At 49.4% G+C, this 24,783-nt stretch overlaps 1 protein-coding gene across 2 annotated transcripts in view; it reads right to left on the reverse strand.

Annotated features, from left to right (window-relative positions):
* Positions 1-24,783, reverse strand: part of BTBD16 (BTB domain containing 16) — a 55,246-nt gene that overhangs the window by 14,269 nt on the left and 16,194 nt on the right. For both annotated transcript variants that reach the window (XM_077877352.1, XM_077877351.1), the window contains exons 8-14: positions 23,407-23,476; positions 21,946-22,076; positions 14,475-14,594; positions 4,575-4,666; positions 3,412-3,494; positions 1,790-1,867; positions 570-668 (exon numbers count right to left, since the gene is read on the reverse strand). In XM_077877352.1, the coding sequence (XP_077733478.1) occupies positions 570-668; positions 1,790-1,867; positions 3,412-3,494; positions 4,575-4,666; positions 14,475-14,594; positions 21,946-22,076; positions 23,407-23,476 (673 nt within the window). The remainder of the gene's footprint in view (positions 1-569; positions 669-1,789; positions 1,868-3,411; positions 3,495-4,574; positions 4,667-14,474; positions 14,595-21,945; positions 22,077-23,406; positions 23,477-24,783) is intronic.

The raw sequence follows: 24,783 nt of genomic DNA on the forward strand, positions 1-24,783 counted from the left end.
TTGCCAAGTAGCTTGGCAACAGCTCACCAGGCAGCTTGACTTCAACACTCTGCTCTTAAACACAATGCTCTTCCAAAAGTCTAGCAGAAGCACCGAGGTAAAGCCATCTGCCCTTCTGACTTCACCAGTGTCTGGGCCACCACCCTGCTTTGTCTCTCTAAACAAGACCATTCCCTCTTCCCTTGTGGGCACTATGGGTTGCCTCCATTGAAGAGTGGCCATCTGTAAAGCATCACCCATCATAAAGGAACTGAAGATGAACTGACCTCCAAATGTGGAGTCAGAGTCTAGAATTTAACCCCAGCTTTGTTAATCGGGGCCATACGAATATGAAGACATTCACCTTGGAGATCTGTTAAACAACAACAGGGAGGCTAACAACAGTAACCTCCCAAGATTGTAAAAATCAAATGACATCACTTTGTATGAGCATGATTAGCACCAGCTTAGAACATGTTTCATGTCCATTATTAACGAATGATTAATCAGTTATTATTGATTTAGTATGAACTGACTCTGTATCAAAAAGACTGTTTCAGAGACACACCTTCCCTGGGCTCTGTCCTTACCTGCATGTAAAAACTATAAGAGGTAGTATCCTGTTTGATTCCCTTTATCTCAAAGAAGAATCCATATACGGCAATGATCTCTGAATGAGTTGTATACTCCTAAATTGGGAAGGATAAACAACAAAGCGACGGGAAAAGAATCTTCAGTGTTCAAAGGCAAGAGGACATGGCAAAACAAATTCTAGGTAAAACAAAAGTAACTAATTGACAGCTGATTGAAAACTCAATACCAATTTTAGCCTAGGAAGAGCCAAACTGCAGGGACTTTACAAATCCCATAGGTTAGCACTCAGTGACATATTAACTGCTCTGTGCATCCTCTTAATGGGGAGAAGAATGAGTTGGGCATGTTCTTAGACATTCAGTGGCCTGCAGACCTTTGAAACAAAGCATTTGTTCCAATTCCATGGGCCTAAAAAGACACTCCATACTTATGGTATTACAAGGAGTCCTGACCCCTGGTTGGCAGTGTATCCACTTAGGCAAGTCTCTGCAAGCAAGGAGGTAGGCCCAGCCTATCTAGGCCTGACCCAGCCGGGAGTCTCTGATGATAGATTCAGAGCTCCAAGTCTCTCAAACACAAATTCTTTTGAGATCACTACTGGGGTGGCTTTTAAAAAGTTAGAGAGCAGCTATTTCTTGGAGAACTGTGCCTATCACAGGGAACCGAAGACAACACTGCCATCGGCCCTGCATACTCCCCTGGTGACTGAGCACCCAGATGCCTTGCAGCCAAGCTCCCTGACCAATCCACTACTGCTTTGATTTGGGGGACACCATCAAAATATCCACCCAGAATAGGTTCCCCCTTGTAGCCGTAAACACAGGCTTAGAGTGAAATCTCTCATCGAGTGGTTGGCAAGTCTTGATGTTTGTGGGGAAGAGAATGACCAATTCATCCCAGTTAGCCCAAGCATTTCCTGGTTTTAGAACAGAAAGTCCTGCATCCCAGGGAAACTCCTCCATCCCTGGAAAACTAGGACAGTTGGTCCCCCTCAAGGAGAAATTTTGGATGTGCACATCATGTCAATGAATGACCTGTCCCAGGCTCCCATCTTGTGAATTTTATTTCCTAGGGTGTGGTGAACATGAAGGAAACATGACAATTTCCTTTTCTGCCCTGGCCTTCCTAAGAGACGTAAGAAGCAATTATACTTGATTAAGGACTTTTGTATAGGAGGGGAGGGTCCTTCCCCTTGCTTGGGCCCAGGGGTCTGTACCTGGTTAAAGAGCAGTCCAAATCTCATAGCCTGGGTGGTAAGATCTTTCACGTGAACCATGTCACCCCCACTCTCCAGCTGAAAGAGAAGTGCACACAGCTCACCTGGATACCAGCATCTCTCACTGTCTCTATGTCTGTTCATTGATCCCACCCCCACCGTGCTTGAAGAAGAGTTCTGTCTCTGGATCCCATACTAGTCCATTAATCCAATCTGCAGTATTTGTGGAAGCCTACGACGTGCCAGGTACTGTGCTCAGTGCTTCGAGAGGATGCGAAGATGAGAACAAGAAAAAATACCTAAGCAGTCTCACGGGGGAAATAAAATATGTATCTAAATAGCCCGATCACGATGCAGAGAATGATCATGGCCATGAAGTCACAAGCATGATCCCACATGGCAGGCTCCAATGACAGCAAGGGGCAAAAACAAGGAGGAGGTCGGGGTCAGGAGAACAGAAAGAGGGGAGGGGACTTCCTAAGGTGTCCAGCCCCAAGGATCATCTCCTGCCTCGACTCAGCTATTAGAACATAGTTCTGAATTACGTCCCAGGGAGGCTCGGTTCCAGGGAGTCATTCTCTGCTGTGCAGGGGCATGGGGCACTGTAGTTTGCACATTACAATAGGTATTTGTTGGGCTGAATTGAATTTTAACTAGTGACTCATAAATCTTTAGAACTCAAACACTGCCCTACTTCATCTCTAAAAATGCACAGTTAGAAACACAAGGAGTACAACAGTTCGAGCAGACAATTCACAAAGGGGGAAATGCAGCATGGAAAAAATATTCATATTTACTAGTAATAAAAGAAATGCATGTTGGAAAATGGGATTTCATTGTGCACTTCTCAATTAACAAAAGCGATCCGAAATAAAAACGCCCTGCATTGCCGAGCATGTACAAAGTGGAGCAAGCTCATTCATCACTGGGCCAAGAGTAATTTGGTCCCCAATTTTTAATATGTATCAAGAACAAAACGAATGGTCCTTTATTTTGGGCCAATGTTTTCTATTCTTGAGAATCTCCCCTAAGAAAATAATTCTGAGTATAGTAGAATAAACTATCATGTTCAAGTATGGTCATCACAGTCATTTATCATAGTAAACAATCGGGAACACAGCAAATTTTCTACACTAAGGGAAAAGCAAAGTAGCTCTGTTTATAGCAGATGTTCTTGGTGGAAGAGTTTGCAGCCAATAAAACACAATGACATCTTAGCAGTGGTTGTCCCCGGGGGATGGGTCTGAGGGTAAGTCTTTTCTTTCTCTCCATTTCTCTGCACCTTAAAGATTTCCAATAACAAGCGCATATTACACGTGTGTTGATGGGGGCTTGGGCAGGCGGGCGGTGCAGGCGGTCCCCTCCCAGACCCCATCTCATGCTTGGCTCGGCTTAAGAGTGTGCATGTGTGCAGCACCCCCACCCCCACCCCAGGGTGCCTGGCCTGGGCCTCCTCTCTCTGTCCCTTGGGCTTGGCTTTCCCCACTGCCCTGGAGGAGGAGCCAGAAACACCGGACCTCAAGGGCCCAGAGGTTTCAAATGCAAAACAAATCTCCAGAAAAATCCAAGTCAGAAGAGCAATAAATTTCAATAATTGTTTCCTTGCTGAGCTGGCAACTCACTGCGTGGTAATGGTTGGCTGTAACCCGGATCAACCAGGACTCCGGGAAGAAATTAATGTGCCTTAACTCCTCCAGATTTTTGCCTTGGAAGAAACACAAAGAGAACATTTTTATAGATGTATTCATCACAGACCCGCAGAAGTCTAATTTACAGAGAGAGAAAGGAGGAAGTTGAGGGCTGAGGCTTGGAGGGCCTGCCCAGGGCCCCAGGGATCATAAGGTGCATGGAGCCCAAATGGGACAGCACCGAGCACTTCTCCCCAAAGTGTTTAGAGCCCCCTGGCCGAAATCTTGCCGGAGAAGGGGAGGTTGGAGTCTGATCTTTGGTGTCTTTAGGGTGTCAAGAAGCAACCTGGACAAAACTACCTGGGGTCCATCAACTATCCCTGGGTTTTAGCGTTACACATTATATCTGGATACCTGGAAATGGCTTTGAAAAATTTTCTAAATGTCTTTTCATTTATAAAGGTCTCCCTGGGGGGCCACCTGGGCAGCCTCACACGCACTAGCCAGTAGCTTCATCTTTCCAAGTCACAGAGGCCTCTGCTAGGCCCAGTGCGTGAGGCTGAGAAAGCCAGGTCTGTAGCCTTCTCCCCAGCTACTGAGCGAGTGACTTGGAGGGGACGCTGCTCAAAGAGGTAGGGCTCGTGGCTAGATGACACCAACACAGCCCTGGGCAGCTGCATACACTTTCACAATCCACATTGCCCTACATTCAATATCATATTTCATGGAAGCCCCAACTATCCCTCACTTTACAGACCAGGACCCTGAGGCCAGGCAGTTACATGACTTTCTCGAAGTCAAACAACTTGGAAGTGACAATGCCACAGCTTAGCCTATTCCTTTAAAAGCACCTGCTGAGGGGTAGCCTGGGTGGCTCAGAGGTGGAGCATCTGCCCTTGGCTTGAGGCATGATCCTGGGGTCTTGGGATGGAGTCGCGCATCGGGCTCCCTGCATGGGGCCTGCTTCTCCCTCTGCCTGTGTCTCTGCCTCTCTCTCTCTGTGTGTCTCTCATGAGTAAATAAATTTTTAAAAATCTTTTTAAAAATTAAAAAAATAAATAAAAGCACCTGCTGAGCCTCTCCAGAGAGTTGCTAAGGGGTGGGGCGGGTCCCACCAGCCCTCCCAGGAGGCACTGGCCGGGACAGGCGGGGCTTACCTTTGATGATGCCGTGCAGGCGCACACACAGGAAGAGTGGCACCAGGCTCTGTCCTGTATCCTGATCCAGAAACGAATACTTCTTGGGAAAGCTTAGCAGAGGGGCAAAGAGGAACAAGAGACTGTCACAAAACTGCTTTCTGGAATTGGCAGCGGTGGGGAGAGGGGGGTAGTGGAAAGTCATGTCAAGGAGACTGGTGGCTTCACCAGTCAGGGTTAGGGCTTGGTTCTCTCTGGATGGGTGAGGTGGCTGGAAGCAGAGGGCTGAGCCAGCCTGGGTGAAGGCCGACCCCAGAGGTTATAATGAGACATTGGGTCTAGTCCCCTCGCCATCCACCACGGAACGACACACATGGCAGGTGCACAGTGCATCTTATGACGTGACTGATGCTAACGAGCTACTTTATAGAGGATTTTGAGAGGCATTTTCTCACTTGGGTCTCACAAACTTCTTGTGGGCCAGATGGGGCAGGTGTCATGGGCTCTATTTCATAGACGAAAAACAAAGGCTCAATGAGGACTTGAACCCAGGACTTCAGATTCCTCCTCTACACAGGCTGCCCTTTCAACAATGGCCAATGCGGGCCTTCAATAGTGCTTTCTGGTAGGAAAGCCATCGACCCTTGGGCAGTTACTGCCCATACTAAACTCCAGTTAATTTCCACATGTGGCTGAAGGTCAGGGCTGGGTTGAGATCAGATTCCCTTTGAGAACATGCCTACCGTAGACACACCCACCCACCACTCTTGTTTTGAAACAACTTGTTTCGTTAAAGGGTCACTTTTCGCCATTGGGGACACGGGGGTAATTTTTCCAAGTCCCTTTGGAAACGCAAAGTCATTCCCTCAAGGCAAATCCGTAGGAGCCCAGCCAAGGGCGCTTGTAGATTATTTTTCCATGAATCAAGAGCGATGTCCAAATCACACCCTGTCTCAGCCAGACTAAATGCACCGTTGGCCCCGTGTCCTGGCTCTGCTGGGGGTGCCTGCCAGCCTGCTGAGGACCATTTGCTTTCAGAAGACCTGAGAATTCCTGGGACTCTCCATGTGATGGTCCCAGGAGATAGCTTAGGGATGCTGGGGTGTGGTGAGAGGGAAGAGGGGCACACAAGACAAATGAGTTGATTCAATCCAATGATTATTAACTAGAATCCACTGGGTGCCAGTCTCTGGGTGTGGACAGATCAGTCATAAATAAAGGAAGGCTGATACTTTCAGGAAGGCAGTGCTATTCATCTCAGAACCAGCCCTCCATTACCCAGGGCAGGTGGAGCTGGGCTGGTGTGGGCCCTGCCGGGGCCCTGAGAACACAATATTTTAGCTGGACAGATAACACTCGCTTGCCTCCTTCCCTGCCTCTCTCTCACCATGTAATAGAAGACCAACTTAGGTGGCATCACTCTGGGTGCAGGGCTCAAGGAGGGAAGACTGGGCCGAGCTGGCACAGTTCACCCACACCCCCGCCAAACTCAGTGCTCCTGGGGATGAGCCTGCACCCTTGACAAGGGCCCCCACAGCCTGGCACTGCCCTGAGAAGTGAGCACTTGCTGGAGCTACCGGTTAAGACAGTTTTAACTCAGAAGGGAAAGGACAGTGGGAGGACCCCCCCAGGCACTGGGTGCCCCCAGGTACCAACTCTGCAGTTGTGTGGGAAGGCTGCCAGGAGAGTGGAGGAAGCCAGGGCTCCAGATTCTCCCAGAGAGAGGTGCTCAGACCCGACAGCCCATCAGCCAGGAGCTCTCTAGACAGACCTCCTCTCCCAGAGGATTTGGGGAAGAGTTTTGTTGAGACAGGTGATTGGACTTTAAGATCCCTGTAGGCCACAGGGAAGTGGCTCTGATGGCAGCTGACGTGTGAGGTCATGAGCTGTTCATCCATTGTCCAACCACGCTTCAGCAAACCTAGGCCTGGAGTCAGACAGACCAGGCTCCAGTCTTGGGCCAGCTGGCGCTCAGTCACGTGACCGAGCCTCTCTGAGCTCTAATCTCCTTCTCTGTCACATAGGGACGACGACAGCCACATATGCCTCTGCGGGTAGCTGGGAGGGGTAAAGGTGATGGTGCTGGGCACAGCTGCTAGTACCCAGCGAGTACCCCCTGCCTCATGATTACCACCACTGTCCTCTCATCCCTGGGAAAAGGACTTGGACTCAAGCTGGCCCAAGACATGGGCCACTTCAAGGGAGGAAAGTAGTGGCCTCAGCTGCTGAGAGCTTTAGAGGGCTATGGTCCAACACCTTGAACCAATCAGTATAGTCCTGCCCCTGGATACTGGTGAGGTTGATTGTTGCAGAGCCAGGACTCTACCCAGGCCTCCTGAGAACAGCTCAGTGCCTTTTCCATCTTACTTGGCTCCTCTCAATTTTCTAGAGACAGAGGCATCTACTATTCTCTGGTTCAACGATGAGTGCATTCACCCAACTTTACCTAAAGTGAGAGGAAGCTGACGCTAAGTAGAGGGGGCCTCTTTGGACAGCTCTGTTGGTGGGATCAAATGCTGGCACTCAGTGCAGCCTGTGCAAAGATCTCTCTGGGTTTAGCATTGACTTTTCTGGGGCCAACTTCAGGCCATGGTGTCTGCCTCCAAAAGTTCTTTAAGAAACTCTTTGGTCATGACCCCTTTGGAGAGGACAGTTCCTAGGCCTTGAGATTGAAAGACACACCCCAGGTTGGCTCTGGGTCCTGCTTTCAAGGGCCTGGGGACAAATCCCCCACAGACTTCCTGAAAGGCAGTGCCTGGGACAAGTGTCCCTCTGACTGGCATAGGCTGTAATTTTAGAGCTGCTCCTAGCCACAACCTTCTCACTTCCCCCATCCTGTCATATGCCAGTCATTTATCCTTCCTGTGAGCATCTGACTCAGGGCCCCATTACCCCAGAACTTCAAAGTTTAGCCTTAAAATACACACTTCTGAATTCTGACACATGATGCTCCATGGATGAACCTTGAGGACTTTATGTTAAGAGAAACAAGCCCAACGCAGAAGAACAAATACGATGTGATTCCACATTCAGAGATCCCTAGAGGAGTGGAACCCATAGAGACAGAAGTGGAGCAGTGGTTGTCTGGGGCAGGGGAATGGCTCTCCATTTTATTATTGATTGGATACAGAGTTTAGTTTGGAAAGATGAGAACATTCTGGAGATGGAAGGAGGTGATGGTTGCACAGCCGTCTGAACGTACTTACTGCCACCAAACCACACACACAAAAATGGTTAAAGTGGTCGGTTTTATGTCCTGAATATTTCACCATAATAAAAGAGAATGAGGATTATAAAACATCATTTCTATGAACAATATATGAAATAATAGTTTAAATTTTAAGGTGACATTTGGGGGGGAAAAGTTGTGTGCTTTGGGGCCACAACTCACGTTGAGAGGGGAACAAGGCTTTTTTCAAAATGTAACTCGGTGTAGACATGGGCACCTTCAGACAGTCAGAAGCCAGGACCCGGTCCACCGGGCTCCTGACCCCACAGCGCAGCACATGAAAACGATTCTGACTGCTGCCACCACCTTCACCTACCAGACGTCCCTGCCCTTCAGAAGCTCCTGCCAGGGGGCCTGTTCCTCAAGTCCCAGTGAATCTGCACGGGTCCTGGTAGGAGGGTATTGCCAGAGTCCACGCAGGGACGCACAAGTACTGCTCACGTCCTGGCCCACAGTCTCCCAGCCCATCGGTGGCAGGGCGGGACCCAGACCTGGGGCCGCCCTCTGCTACCTACACCTTATTTACCGAATGTTTTGTCTGTCTCTGCTTCTGAGTCTGTAAACGCCAGGAAGATGGGGCTTGGCATCTGTTTTGTTTGCTCTCGTCCTCTCGGCGCCTCTTGCACGGCCTGTTGCTCGGTGGGCTTGCAAGATGTTGAGTGGATGAATTGGATGAGGAGCTGGTCCCGCCAGCTTGGCAGCCTCCATCCTATCATCCCTCCCTCCACTCGCCCACAGTGTCTCTTGGAGGAATGCCAGCTGTCCCGCCCCAGCGCACACACGCATGCACTCACGCATACCACACACACATGTGCACACAGGCCAGGCTCTGGCAAGCTGATCTTCCTGTGCTGATGGGGTCCCACCTGCTGTTGTTCCCATGCTTATTTTGCCAGGCCAAGTGCTGTCAGACACTCACTGAGACCCAATTCCATGTCATCTTAGCAATGAAGTCAGTCCTGACCTTTGCCCAAAAGCAGAACTGGGTAATGGTAATCCCATCTGCCCTAAGGACCTCCTACATCAGATGCTTTACGCCCCTGAGGCTCCTGCCGTGTCTCTATTCTTATTGAAGAAGACACATTGGGGCTACCCAGTTTGGGTGGAAAGCCAAGAAGGCATATGAGGGAAGTGAAAAGTTAGTAAGGAATAGGGATCCGTAGTATATAGGGACCTTGAGAACAAAGAAGTTTCAGCTTCCGGAAAGCCAAACTCTAGGGGCAGTGTGGTCAGAGCAAGAGAAGAAATTAAAAAAGGCAAGAAACACAGAACTCCAGTGATGAGAAACCCCATTGCCCCCAAATATATCCACCTCCCCGCACAAGGGTTGGCAATCCGAGACAGAACGATTTAATGGCTCTCATGTCCGTGACTCATGGGGTATTTCAGAATGAATGTTCTGGTTAAGAGATCAGAGTTGTCACACCAGGGGTGCCCAGTTTCATGATGACTCTGTGGCCACATCTGCAAATGTCACTCAATTACAATAGACACCTGGCTTCTGGCTGTCCTGTCACACAGAGTCACAAAGCAGGCTCAGGGGCAGCCCAGGTGGCTCAGCGGTTTAGCGCCGCCTTCAGCCCAGGGTGTGATCCTGGAGACCCAGGATCGAGTCCCATGTCGGGCTCCCTGCATGGAGCCTGCTTCTCCCTCTGCCTGTGTCTCTGCCTCTCTCTCTGCCTCTGTGTTTCTCATGAATAAATAAATAAAATTAAACAAAAACAAAAGCAAAGCAGGCTCAGGTGTCAGAGGTGCAGGGTGTGGGTGAGGCGGCTCTCCTCCAAGGCTCCCCTTGCAGGCTATGGGGCGGGGGGAACACAGCGTTGGGTTTGTCAGGCCAGGGCCCACTTACAGGGTCAGCACATGCTCTCGTGCTCTCTGCAAAGAGAAGCTCAGAGGACGAATCTGTCTGGTGGGCAGGTGAGATCTGGGAAGGCTTCCCGGAGGAGCCCTTGGCCAGTGCTGTAAAGATTGGGTCAGATTTGGAAAGGACCAAAGAAGGAGGAGACCCTCAGCCGCAGCGGTCAGGCAAATCTAGGAGTGGGGATCATGTGGAGATTGGCTTCACTGGCTGCTTTCAGTGACTTTCTTCTGGAGAGGTGGTAAGCCCAGTGCTGGGACCCATCCTTGGGACCGAGAGGGGCCCATGTAGTGATTAACAAATCAGTTAAGGACTAGAATTACAGGTCTACTCGTGACTTTCCTGCAACCCAGAGACTCAAAATTCTTATTTTGAGTGTCAGAAGATCCCGGAGACCTCAGTCAGCCCCCACCCCACTACCTTGTGGCTGAAGGATCCTGAGCACGCCCCTTGCCTTCCCTGGCCATCTGTCCCCAGACAGATTTTACAGATACTCCGTTGAGTGAAAGGGCAGACAGACATTAAAAAGTGTATACTGTAAGATTCTATTTACACAAAGTTCAAAGGCAGCCAAGACATCTTGAAAGTAAAGGAAGTCAGGATGTTGTTTGCTTTTTTTTCTGGGAAAGGTGGCGACTGAGATAAGACGCTCGAGGTGGCTGGCCCCAAGTCTGTCTCTCGGGCTGGGCGCTGCTGACACAGGTGTGTGCGACTTTGTGGAAACCCACTTGAGGTTTGTGCACTTTTCAGCACGTATCTTATATTTTGATTAAAAATGTATTTTTAAAAAAGCGAAACATTTGCCTGCCTCTGCTCTACTGATGACGTTTTTACAGCTTTCCTGGACTTCTCAGATTGCTAACTGGAAAGAAATGATGACTTTTCCTCTGTGGACAGAGGCAACAGCTTTGCTTACATTTTTTGTTTTTCCTACAAGGAAATGTTAAATTTAATTCTGGCCGGCCTATTTGTTTTTCTAAATTAACAGACTGTGGGTGGTGACGGGGTGTGTGTATGTGTGTGTGTGTGTGTGTGTGTGCGCGCGTGTGAGTGGTCCCTTCCTATTATACTTCGCGATGAAAATAAGCTGGAAGATGTTCATACCCATCTGGCTAGGCAAAGAAACTTCCCCTTCACCTTGCCATTAGTGTTCCTAGCATAGAATGCATGTTTAATAACTATCTGTTGAATGGATAAAAAATTGGGGAAAAAAATCAATGAATCAAAGAAAACTGGACAATAAGAAAGGCTTGGGCCTATGTTTTTCTTTGCAGGCATGGTTGGCATTGGAAGAAGAGTCAACTATTCAAATACCTTCCCTCCTTGCTTGTTTTCTGGACATTGCTAAGACAGATAAGAAAAGGGGCATCTGACCTATTTTTACTCAAGTACTGCTCCAAGTGCTCGGATTTGGATGCTGAGCTAGCCACGGCCATACCCAGGGCTGCAGAGCACTCTTGTTGCCCTGGGGGTCACAGGACCCCCACTAGCTCAGAATCAGGCAGCCTCTCCCACCGCCACCTGTTATGAAAGTACAGTCCCCCTCCCCACAAAAAAAGAAAGTACAGTCCCTTTGGGGAAGTCCCTATATTGTGATGGCTTCAACATGTCCATCGGACCATGGGAGATCCCTGATAAATCACTCTATCTTTTATATTATGTCACCAATAGTTGCAACTTCAAAAACTGGAACAAAGAGTCAACTTCCTTGATTCTCATTCCTTAGCCTACAAACTGTCTCCCAGATGGGGCTGCTGCTGTGCCCCATCCTTTAGTTCCCATGGCATGTCCCTGTTGGTGGCCACAGAAACTTGACAAGCTGTTCCCTTTGGCCTCATTAAACTGTGTTGGGTCAGCTCCCATGGTGACCCAACTTTGGCCCAAGCTGGCTGTGACTTCCTGTAGGCTCCCTCCACCACGAAGAGCAGAGGTAGCTTCTCAAAGCCTGAGCCTTCGTGCCACCAGCTCCACTGGCCCAGCAGCCCCGAAACCCTGTCCTACTGTAGGCTGGCCTCAGAGATCCTCAGGACGGGATGGTAAACTCGGAGCATGGGTGTCACTACCCACTGCCATGGGTAGGCTAGACATCACTAACTCTCCCCAAGCCAAGAGAAAGCCTTGGAACCCTTCCTAGAACCTTCCTGTGTCTAGAACAAGATGACCACAGTCATTGGCCTGTGAGCCCTATTACCTCAAGTTGCTATAGACAGGCGTTCTCTGAATTTTGCATCAGCATAGTAAGACCCTCTCCTGTGAGGGGAACCAAGCTACACAAAAACGATTGATGGAAACTCATCATTCAGTGAGCTCTTCCATGCATAGCACAGTGCCAGCTAAGCTGGGGGTGAGATAAAGGCCCACAGACCCTTCCTTTAAGCTGCTCATGATGCACCTAGGGAGGTAGGATGTTATGTACACACCAAGTGGTGGTAAGGGACTGGTCACAGAGACTCTCAGGGGAGGCCCTGCCAAGGACAGACTGGCAAAGGGGACAGAGCAGGCTGGGAGCAGATAAGCAGGAGCAACAAGGGCTGATAATCTAGGTTAAGGAATCTGGGGACTCAGGGGATGTGCATTTGGGAGGTGGAGCCATCGACGAGGGAGCATCTGTTCTGGGGCAGAAGAACCAGGATGAAAGAGAACCACCTACAATTCTACAAATGCGCACATGGTCCTCAAGATTGGGGGTGGGCCTGGGCAACTGCAGTGGCGGGGAGCATCCAGGCCCAGGTGACCTGTCTCTTCTCCCTGAGGGGCACGAAGCTTGCTGTGGAGGGAAGGCAGGCTGCTGGGAGTCACTCCTGGGCCACAATCAGAGAAAACAGGGCCCGGGTACAAGGTTTTGAGACACCACATAGACACTCACAAGCGATTTCCAACAAGGAACAAGGTGGCCTCGAGGGCTTGGGAAATGCCTTGGAGGGTACAGGTGGGCTCAAAATGGAGCCAGTGTAGATTGGAGAGGAATGGAAAAGCTAACAACGGTGGGGAGGAGCCTTGGGACCCCAGCTCAGGAAAACTGAGGACACCCTACTCAGTGGAGGGGGCTACACACCCAAGAGCCTCATTCCCACTGTGTCTCCCACATTAAAAACACCGTTTCCACATCCCAGCTCATTTCCTACCTCCTGATTCTAAGATGTTTCCAGTATGAATGCTAATTTGGAGCCAAAGAGCAAGTTTTCCTGGTGCACATGACTCACAGGAAAAAGTGTCTCTTGAGCTATTAAAAGAGTCGGGGGGCGGAGGGGGGGCAGGCATTTGCGTTCAAAGCAAATTATATAGAAACTAAGCAAAGTGCATATCATTCTGGCACTGAATACCGCTTTCCCCAAATAATGAGACAGGGAAAATGGGCTCTTTCGTTAACATGGTGCACAGATGTTCCAGAAAAGGATTAAATGCTTCAGAACAATGCAGATGAAACTTGGCTTAAACAGGTCAATCTGCTGATGAATATGTGGAAGATGTGTTTATCTGCTCCGCTCACATGTGCACAAGAAACAGAGCCTCTTGGCTTCCTCCAACACCTTATCGTGCCTGGAAGCCCCATTCCTGCTGAGGTGGGGAGCGGACGCATGAACCCAACAGCGAAGGTAATGGCATCAGTGACTCCCCCCAGGCCGATCCTCTGAGGATCGCCGGGGACTGTCTTTGGCTACAGGACCACCCCACTCCACAGCCAGCTTGCATGACCTGAGCACATCTGCCAAGTTTTCATTGAGGCTAAAGAGGCACGAAATGAGCCCCGTAAAGTATCAATCTCACTCTCTCCCCGCCCCTGCACCCCTGCCCCCAAGCCGCCACAGCTGCCACTGCTTAATGGGGACACTCTTGATCGAACAGATAGAGAACTCTCACAGCAGAGGGTAGCACAGGGAGGGGATGTTCACTGCAAGTCCTCGGCCAACGATAACACTGAACCCAGAGGCAGCCTCAGAATCTCTCTGAACACGGTGCCCAGGGAGCTATTACTGAACTGGCTGCAGGGGACTCAAGAGAGGAATCCTATCCACCGTTCTAGGAATGGGGAGCAAAGTGTTTGGGATTCAGCAAGCCTGAGTTCAAGTCAGACTCTGCGTCATCACTTGCATGATTTCTGATGAGATGGCTCATCTCCACCTCCCCTTTCTTCATCTGTAAAATGGGAATAAAACCAGCCCCGGAGTCTTCTGCGGAGTAAATGAGATTCCAAATAGAAAGTGCTTATCAGAACGACTGCCCTTAGGGAGCATAATTAAATGGTGTCCATTAAACTGAAATTATTATTTTTCACTGAAATTTTGAGATCTTTCATCTCTAGAATTCACAAGATTAGAGAGTATAAGATGCTGAGTAAACTCTATGAAACCTTTGTGCATTCAGGTGCCCTTCCATTTGTCTAGAAAATTCAGACTGTCCTATGCTATGCTATTGTGAAATATAAGCAAGGATGATCTGATTTAGATACATTTTATTTATTTATTATTATTATTTTTAGATTTTTTTTTTAGATACATTTTAAACATGATATTTTTAAGGTCAGTGAGGTTTGGTAATAAATTTTCCTGAATAAAAGGAGTACCTTGTGCATCCTGTCTTTTACTGGACAGAACAAGTGTTCAGAAGCACACGGTTATCTCACATTACAACACCTACATATTCTTCACGCTTTCAAGTAAGCCACTGGCTCAAAGGCATCACGTAATCCTAAACCCCATCAGGAAAATTGCATTCTGTGTACTCTCGATGACGCTATGAAAAATCACATCACTGACGCTTTTCCTCCAGGATATCACAAGTGAAAAAACCATTGTATGGCATTTCATCAACCCACACTGAGTTACGTTACCTGTTAAAAAACGCCAGCACGGTTTCATGCACCGGAACTGTCTGAATTCTGTGGTTCAGTTGCAAGAAGACCCACAAAAGTAGTGTTTTCAGAAGATGAAACTCATTAAAAGTGAACAACCTGGCCAAAATAGAAGAGAAGAAATTTTAGGAGAAGCAACTGAAGTCATTTGGAAGAAAACAAGAAGAGAAAGTTCAGGAGGGAGACGCCACCACCCCTGAGTCTGCAGGTCACTTCAGACAGAGATGTTAAATGATGTCCTCAAGGTCACGGGAGCTGGGCTGTGACCTCAGCGGCCCGCCCCCCGCCCCATGTGCTGCCAAAGCAATGACCAGCTTTAATGAGCCCTTACTATAGACCGGTGTGCCTGAGATGTTTTCATATCTTCTTTCACTGAAATCCATATAACCATCCTGCCAAGTTGGAATATATTCCCCACTTTTATAGATATGTAAATTCAGACTGACTCCATGTTTCTTTAAATTTTTAATATCTCATTCATCATTTTTTTGGATTAATTTTTATTTTTAAATATTGCACTACATTATACTTCATCTGGACAACTAAAGTTTTTTGGTGTCCCCTTAAATTTCGCATCTGAGGTAAGTGCCTCAACCATCACATTCTAGTCCCAGCCAGCACTGAGGGCAAAATAACCTAGTCAAGGTCCCAGGATTCTGGGGTCAGACCTGGGTGTGGGTCAGTCCAGCCGCAAGCCGGCTGTAGAGCCTCCTGCAGGTGCTCAGTGGCCCCACAGCCACAACTCCCTCACCCGTAGATAGTGGTGACAGCAGATGCTCAGAGGCTGTGTGAGTGGCAGGCTGTTTCCTGTCGCTGCTGTAATAAATAGCCATGAACCAATTGGCTTAAAGCAACATCCATTTATTATCTTATAGTTCTGGAGGTCAGAAGAACAAAATGTGTCTTACGGGGCCAAGATCAAGGTGTGGATGCATTCTTTCTGGAAGCTCTATACAGAATCATTTCCTTGCTTTTTCCAGCTTCTGGAGGCCACTCACATCCTGGCTCGTGGCCCCCTCCTCTATCCTCAGGCCAGCAGCACAGCACCTTCCAATCTCCTTCCATCTCTCACTTTCCTGCCTTCATCTTCTACATGCCAGGATCCTTGTGATTATATTAGGCCCATCCGGGTAATCCAGAACACACTCCTGGGCTCCAGGTCATCCACCTGCAACCTTGTTTCCCCTTTGCCATGCAACCTAACATATTCACAGGCTCTGGGGGTTGGGATGTTGACATTATGGAGCTGACGACACACACACAGATTGCTTAGCGGAGGGCCTGGCACATAGGAGCGTGCTAACAAACGGCAGCTCTGACTCCTAGGCAGCCGGGCTGGGTCTTGGCTGCAGAGCCCACGCTTTGCCTGCACTGGCATGATACTTCTTACCTAGAAACAGGTGGTGGGAAGGAGGATGTCACCCCCTACAACGTCAACTCTGTAAAGTAAGGGTATCTCCCAAAGGCCTTCTCTGAAGCCTCTGACAACTTGATTATCTAAGAAGTCATTTTAATGTTTCTTAAACTCTTTGATATTTCCCATCTTGACCACAGAGATGACATGCTGGTTTCAAAACCTATCAGAGCCTCTGCACCCATCACTTTGAGTAGTCTTGGTGGGTGGGCCCCAAGCTAAGTGGTGACTCTAAAGGGTAATGGAAATGTCACCCACCCACCTTTCACGCTATTTCTGGTCACAGTAGAACATCTCTTTGTTCTTCTTTGTTTCCAGGCCACCTACAGATGCATGGGCTTTGACTCTGGCCAGACAGGACCAAATTTGTCACCATCTGGGCAATGATGGTGAGGCAGGAGGGGGGATGTCACAGAGCCACTTAGTATATGATGCACCTGCAGAGAACTCCACCAAGATACCAACCACCCCTGGGCTGGGGAGCTATGTGACTCCCGGTGCAGAATCCAAGCCCGAGGCCCCCCAGCCTAGAGGTTCTTTGGGACCTCACCAAGAGGACCAGGCAGCAACAGGAGGAGTTGTTGGGGTTGGTTCCATGAATCAGCGTCCCGGTTTTTATTGTGGAGGGTAATTGTTCAAATAAAGCCCTCTGTCTTTTTTTTTTTTTTTTCAGGGTATACACTTCCATTTTATTTAAGTCACAAATATTTTGAGTGTCTGTTAGGGAACCCAAACCTATATTTTAGCTGCTACAGTGGACCAAGTACTCTTTTCAAGGTATACCGATTCCTTCCTTTATTCCTCCCTCTCTCTCTTCCTTCCTTCTTTCCTTCCTTCCTTCTGTCTTTCCTTCCTCCATCCTTCCTTTTCTTTCTCCCTTTCTTTCTCTTCCTTTATTTATTTTTTTTATTTAATTTACCAACATACAGCATAATACCCAGGGCTCATCACATCACAAGTCCTGTCTTTAAAGATTTATTTATTTATTTGAGAGAGGAAAAAATGCATGGGGCTGGGGCATAGAGGGACAAGGGGAGAGGAAGAGAGAATCTCAAGCAGATTGCACACAGCATGGGACCTGACACATAGCTTGACCTCAGGACCCTTAGATAATGACCTGAGCCAAAACCAAGAGTCGGACGTTTCAATGTCTGTGCCACCCAGGCGCCCTAAACCCTCCCTCCAGCTTGAGGCCAAGTACCAGTACCCTAAAGTACTGCTTCCCTGAGGACATTCAAACATATTCTCACTTAATGCTCTGATGGCCTCACAGAGCTCTCAGAGACCCTAAACTTCCCTCCGACATAGGTGAACATCTGGGCTGTCCTACTTGTGTTTATTGGTGCTCACTAGTAGTCATTGGGATGTAACTGGTATTTGTTCTTTAAGAGAAAAATGTTTTTAACGAGACACTGTCTCTTTTTTATTTTTTTGAGAAAATTTTACATAAATAATAAAGGGCTCCCTTTGAGTATAGACTATAGAGAAAGCTGTATCCATGCACAGAAGAAAGCATGACAAGGGTGTCTATGGCAGCACTGATTGCCACAACAAAAAATAAAGCAAAATAAAACAAAAGCCCATTAGGAAGAGGATGAAAAATTGCTATTTATTCACTGGAACCCTGTGCAACATCAAATTTAAAATGTTAATTAGATATGTAAGTAACAGCATGGAGAGAACATATCGCTTTAGGTTAGTAAATTAAAGTAAGCTGTCGACCAGTACGGCCACTATAAGAACATCAGTTTGAAGTTTAAGCTTTTATGAAACAATATTACACATTATTTGTAGACACGCATATATGTAGTAAGAATATAATCACATGGATCGGGTTTATTCAGGCCCAGGACAATGGTCTGATTGTCTTTAGGGAGTTGACTTCTGCTTTATTGGTTATGTTTTCTTTCTTATGACAAAATGTCATTGTTCATTTTGGGAGATGGCTTCCAATTGTGTTTTCTATTATCCTCCTACCTTTAAGTGTTTTTATAATAAAAAATAGCTATCAATATCCCTATTAATCCTGAATATCAATAAGAAAAAATGAGTCCTCATGCAGAGCACAGCAGTGGACTGGGCTGGTAAAGACCTGGGGCTTTTTTTTTTTTTTTTTTTTTAAGACCTGGGGCTTTGAGGCCACTCAAATCTGTGTTCAAATCCCAAATCTCACGCTGCATGGGGGAAACTGGGCTAATCTTTTCATTTCCCGTAACCTCCATTCCACAGGTGATAACACAGGTAATATCCACCTCCCTGGGTGGCCATAGGAGTCAGGCCAATAACCCACCCCGTGTCCTGTATACCGCAAGCGCTCAACAGTTGGTAGGTATTGTCGCTATCAGCCAGAGAAGCATCAGCTTCAGGAACTATTATGTTTGAGAGCCATGGCCCATGGTGTTCCAGATACTGGAAGGAAAGCTGTGCGATGGGCTCGCCAGGGAGGACAGGGGTGGCTTCTCTTGGGGATTCCTGAGCCCCCAAGACTGGTGGTATCACCGACAGGAAGCCAGGGAAAAGTGGGCAGAGCTCGGGTTACAGGGCAGCTTTCCATGCAGATAGGAACTGGACAGCTGGCTGAATTTTCCATTTCTAAGTCTAGCAGGAACTTGGTTTCCAGAAAAGCAGAACTTGGAATGAAGCTTTCATGGTATTAGAGTTCACAGAACAGGGTAACCTAGCGATGACCTCTAAGGAGAAACTTAATTGGAAACCCAAGGCCCAGGCAAAGAAATGAAATCCAGAGGCTCCGGAGGTCAGGAAAACCGTGTGTACTTTATGCGAGGCTGTTTACAAAACCGAAAGCAAAACCCAATGAAAGATGAAGCCAAAGAGACTTCAGAAAGGGAAGGGGAATGGCCCGGAAGTTGAGTGTTTGGATGCTGTTCCCAGGAGGCTCAGAGACCCAGACACCATGACCACAGTCCATACTATGCAGGCCCCTGGGGATTCGGGGGATGCAACATCCCTGACCCCTCAAGGGTTGGCAATTCCACACACCGCTCTGGGGGCCTGTGACTCGCCAGGACAACCCAGTCCTAGCTGAGTCCTGGTGCCTGGGAGGCCTGGCCTCTGGGACACGTGAAGAGGCGGTGCAGCGTGGAGGGTGGGAGTCTGGACCTTGGAGCCTGATCACTGGGCTTGAGCCCAGCCCTACTTCTTATCATCTCTCTTATCTTAGGGCCAATAACTGTAGCTACCACCCAGGGTTGTGGGGTTGGAGGGACAGTGCACAGAGCACAGCGCATACCCCAGAGTGCTTGATAAAAGTGAACCCATCCAAAGGTTTGTTCTTAATCAGCTGCGGTCCAAGGTGCCAGATCCACCAGCCAAGGAGTGTGCGCAGGTGAGGAGCCCGGGCCCGGGTAGATTTCTAACAATCCCACCAGGCCCGGGTACAGCCAGGCCCCCTCTTCCGACACCCTCTGTTCCCCTCGCTCCCTCCAGCTCCAGAGCAGGTGGCCGCTAGACCTCAAGGGGCAGGCGAGGAGAAGCTGCCTCCAGGGATGTGAACGTGAGGCCTGGGAGCCGTCGGCCTGGTGCCTCCCGGGCACATGGGCTGGTGACGTGCTCAGGGCCACGGGGCTCTCCCCTCCTGCCGCTCGAGCAGCAGATGGCTCTGGACTGTGTGCACACAGCCCCGGGGGAGGGGCCGGAGGAGCAGGACCCAGTTCCCACACCAGTCATGTCTCCCCGAGCTGGTGAGTCTAGACACTTGGCGTGGAAAAGTGCTTGACCTCTTTCCTGCCTCGTGTACGTTTTGTAAGGCCCATCCCATCACCAAGGTTCTGGCTGTGGTCAGACAGTTTTTCCCTTTTCTTGGTTAAATGCTTCCAGGGCAGGACAGCTCAGTCTTTCCAAGGGAGGGACAGTGTTAGGAAACGTCTAAGGGATGCCATGTTTATCTTTTCTTCAATGGTTGTGTAACCTCTGCTCTGGTGGAGTGGGGGGGGGGGCACATGTGGGGAAAAGCAGTAGGGGGTAGGGCAGATTGACACCAGAGCCCACCCGGGGCCCCCGGGGCGGGGGTCTTCCTCAACACCAAAACCCTGTTCTCCCAACTTCATTTCTCTTTAGGTGTGAGGGCATCCAAGCCACTTAGTAAATGCAAAGCAACAGTGGAATGAATCTGTCCCCATCTAATTTCTGCATTCAGAAGGCTTCCCATCCCATAGGCATGAGTAAACATTCAATTTCTAATACACAGCTAACATCTTTAGTCGAATTTACTTCTCACTGTTGAAATTCACCCAAAGAGGACACAATCTTGGTAACTTGGCAATGGGTATCAAGAGCCATTTAAAAAGTCCCAGAGAGTCATGACAAGTCAATGCAATATGTCACCCTAAACCAGACCCTGCATCGGATGAACGAATGTTATAAAGGAGAGCACTGGGCCAACGATGTGAGGTATTAGCATCGATGCTACATTCCCTGCAGTTGATAACTGCATTGTGATCAAATTTTTTTTATCAGCAAATAAACGCTGAAGCATTTAGAAGGGTACATGATGTATGCACCTTGCCCCCAGAGGGTTCAGAAACAAGATGTGGGTACGTAAGCACATACAGGTGCAGATGGCCAAGCAAGTGGCAGAGATTGGACAAAACAGGGTAAAGGGAACATAAATATTCTTTGTACCATTTTGACACTTTTCATTTCAGTCTGAAATTATTTTCAAATAGAATATTTTTCAAAATACTTTTTACTTGGGGATCCCTGGGTGACTCAGCGGTTTGGCGCCTGCCTTCGGCCCAGGGTGTGATCCTAGAGTCCCGGGATCGAGTCCCATGTCGGGCTCCCTGCATGGAGCCTGCTTCTCCCTCTGCCTGTGTCTCTGCCTCTCTCTCTCTCTCTCTCTCTCTCTCTCTCTCCCCGTGTGTGTCTCTCATGAATAAATAAATAAAATCTTTTAAAAAAAATACTTTTTACTTGTGACAAGACCAGAAAGTCCTTTTGATTTCATCATGGCACTTCTAGAAATTTAACATGGGAAAATAATCTGAGATAAAGACATGTACATTGAAGGATGTCACCAAGGCGCTATATTTATATTGGTAAACACTAGAAATGACCTAAAAGGTCAAGCATTGGGGACGTTTCTGTGAATTACTTGAAGGATGGGAAGGAGCCAGGCATCTCAGGCAGGAGGGAGAACACACCTGGGGGTGGCAAGGTGCTCAGCACGGCTGGAGTCTAAGGTAGCCCCGTGGATGCCCCGTGGCTGGGGAGGCACAGGGGCAGATGGGCACAGCAGAGGCCCCTTGGCTAGATGCTCTTGGAGGGGCTCAAGACACAAGACTCTGAGTTAGACTAGGTCCTTGCGGTGGTCCAGACAAGAGCTGGTGGAGGTCTGGCCTCCATCCTGGAGCCTAAGGAGAGAAGCCCATAGTGATGGGCTGGGTCTGGAAGGGTTAGTGTCTCCCTCGGGGGTGAGGGCAAGTGGTGTGCACAAGGACTCCCAGGGCTCTAGCTTGAGCAAGTGCTGGAGGAACACAGGGCAGGGCCCCAAGGGTTGGGTGTTGGCTTGAGCTGTCAGGCCCAACAGACGTCGGGGTCAGAGCGATTCAGCAGAGGAATCAGGGCTAAAGATAGGAACTGATTGAGGAGGAGAGGCTTTGTGCTCTGTTTTCTGCTTTTCTCTACTTTCCATTTTCCACAGGGAAGGTTTATCAACGTTGTCAGGATGGTTTTTTTTTTTTTTTTTAATTACGTAGGCAATTACTGAATTAATCACCAGGTGAGTAACGAGATAGCAGGCAGCCAGAGGGTCCCTATCCCAGAGCAGGCATGAGAAGGGAGCCCAGCCCCGGCCCCACCCCCTTACACCCACGTTTCGGCCCCCACCTGGGGCTGGCTGTCCGAGAAGGTGGGGGGTCTGGGACGGAGCAGGTGCTACACATCGGGCCTGGCCAGCTGGTGTGTGGGTGCGCCCCCTTGCAGCACCTGCCTCCCAGGCCCAGCCCTGCTGCCCCAGGCCCACTGCATGGACAACTCCTGGTCCCACACACGGCCCCCCTGAGGACCAGCTCTGACCTGGGGGACCGCAGCACTCTGTGAAGCAGCTCCTGCGGGATTTTCCGGAGGTGGATCTGCCTCCCCACCAGAGGGACCAAGTTCATTTCCAGCCACTTCTCACAGGCGGTGATGAGCTGCTCTTCGTTGTACTGAGAGGGGAAAGAAAAGCCGATTGATAAGGAGATCCCTGAACTCTCAGCACCCTCTGCTGGTCTGCAACGATGCTACAAGCGCGCTCTCGGGCCAGTCCTGCAGCAGACCCGCGGGAACCTTTTCTTCAAAATACAGAGCCCGCCCCAGACAACATTTTTAGAGTGCTTGCTATGCTCCCAGCCCTGCACTAGGTTGATTTAAATTAACCCTCACCCCAGTCCTACATGGTCGCTCCCTTAATTATCCCCATTTTACTGATGGAGAAACGGAGGCCCCAAGATCACTGCTCTTGCCAACAACGGTCATACAACTAGCAAGTGGCAGAGCCAGGAGCAAACCCTGGAGGTCTGACCACAGGGTTGCACACTGAAATCGCTGGGCTAAAGTCAGTCACTGATCCTGGAAGGGTCTGCAGGGTGGACCCCACATGAGTTCTGAGGCTGGTAGGGGGCACGTATCCTGACATCAAAGTCTAAACAAAATGAGAACCTTCTTCCAGGGCCAGGGACCTTGACAGGTCTCGGTACACCTTGCACGTCCTTGGGGCGACAGTCCTTCCCAGGCCAAAGAGCGGCCCAGATGTGCTGGTCAGAACTGCTGACCAGAATGCAAAGCTGCTGCCCACAGAGTGACTTTCTAGTAGCCGGCGGAGTGGAGGACCCTGCATTGTCTTTAACGAAACAGGCCCCGAGCACATTCTCAGATGCCATTGCAAGAGCTTGTGACGTGTTGATGGTGCACAAACCAAATGTTACGGTCAGATGTGCCTGTTTCACAGTGTGAGTGTCCACCCAGGTCAAGGGTGGCCTCGAAGAGGAAGGCTGGGTCAGGCAGCCTGGGGTTCGAGCCCAGCACCGCCACTCAGACACTGTCACCCACATCAGACCGCTCCCCTCCTTGGGTCTCAGTGTTTCCCCCTGATAACGAGACCCTAGGTTACATCATCTATTCCCAGAACTGACACAGTGACTGGGCCCCGGGGGTGGGGTAGGGTGGGGGAGACAGTTTCTCCTGACTCCAACAAGAATGTTCTGGAAAGTTGTCTGCTATTTTGATGAGAAAGGCTGTGCTTTCATTCATCCCCCTGATTTGAAGGCTTTTTTATTTAAAAAAAAATTTTTTTTAAATTGGTCTTAAAATGTCCTTTTAAAATAAAATGATTTTTAAAATTGTTTACTTGGCAAAATCAACCATTGGTACCCGTAAGCGGGTGCTTTCAGGTAGATCTTTGGGAGCTGAGCCGGTGGGGTGTGGGGTAAAATCCCAGGGCCTGGGGTGCTCCTAGAAGTCTCCAGGTGTGGCGCACTCCGCCCTGGTTATCCTCACCTTGCAGCCAGCCACGTAGAAGCTCTTGATGGTGGTTGGCGTGAGTCCGTTCATCATCATGGCCACACACCTGCAGAGAGAGAAGCGCGGTTCCTGGAGGGCCCCAGGCTGCTTTCAGAGAGGTTTGCATCCAACTCCAGGATGGTGGCAGAGGTGGGAACCGGGGAGCCAAAGGAGTGTGCTGGAGATTGTTTCTGCTGCTCCCCAGGCACAGTGCTCTTTAGCTGCTGGCTTTTGCTAGTGAGACATGTGAACGGAATTAGCTGGGCTTGGAGTTGAGGTACGGAAATTAGTGCTCCAGGAGGCCGACATGCTCACCTGTACCCCTTTCTCACTATCAGACTCATCGGCCAGGCTGGACTGGGATGGCCAGGCTTTCCCAGATCAGGGGACACAAAGCAAAACCTGAAACATGCTCACATGTGCATGCACGCAGCAAGCGTGGTCCCCGCTGTGTCAGTGCAGGCTTGTGATGCACGAAACCGAGGAATAGTACCAGATGGAACCAGCACGCACACTGCACCCCCCGAAGACGGGCGGTCTTGGCTGTGTGTGATCCAGACCTAAGCAGCCATCTGGGTGATTTTGTGCTTGGCTGGGAACTCAGCCAAGATGACCTTTGGGGTCTGGTCCAGCACCTGGATTTGTGATGCGATCAGAGTGACCAGGGCACTTCCGTTCCACTACATGCACACACGCACACCCACACCCATGCACTCCCACCACCACCACATGCACACACACTGAGTCTTGTGCTGCCGCACCCCTGCCAACTGTACCAGCAGCCTCTCAAAGGCAGGTGGGAGCCAGGCCAGCTGTGGGCAAGGCCCACCTGGATCTGACCTGTAATACCCTGCCACAACTATCCGGAGAATCTTGAGCAAGGCCTAACTGTACCAGGCCGGCCTAGCTCTGCTCATCAGCGCAACGATGGCTCACTATCTCCAAAGGCCTTGCTTCTCTGCCATTGAAAACAAGTCATGGGGTGGAAGAAGGAAAATGAAGAACCAGTCATTCTTGGCCGAGCCCCAAAAAGCCAGGGCTCGGACTCTAAGAGCAAGATGGGGCTTTGAATCTGGGCCTGAGGTGGGGCAGCCAGGCCTGACAGGCAGATGACAGTGGTTGCAGACCTTGCTGCAGGAGGGAGGCTGACCTTTCCGCTTTCGGGTCAGAGATATCAGAGCACCAGGAAATAGTTAGGAATGTCCTGAGCTCAGGAATGTCCTGAGCAAGGAAGCTGTGATTTTTGTCATTATTGTGAAGGCTACACGGAGCTGCAGATGGGTGACACATGCAATGCAACGGGGCTTGGGAAATCTCAGCAAAACCCAGCCCAGCAGCCATCACCTGCAAGGTCTAGCCCGGATTCCTGAGTTA

Source organism: Canis aureus, chromosome 29 (genome assembly GCF_053574225.1).
Source record: "Canis aureus isolate CA01 chromosome 29, VMU_Caureus_v.1.0, whole genome shotgun sequence".
Taxonomy (NCBI): Eukaryota; Metazoa; Chordata; class Mammalia; order Carnivora; family Canidae; genus Canis; species Canis aureus.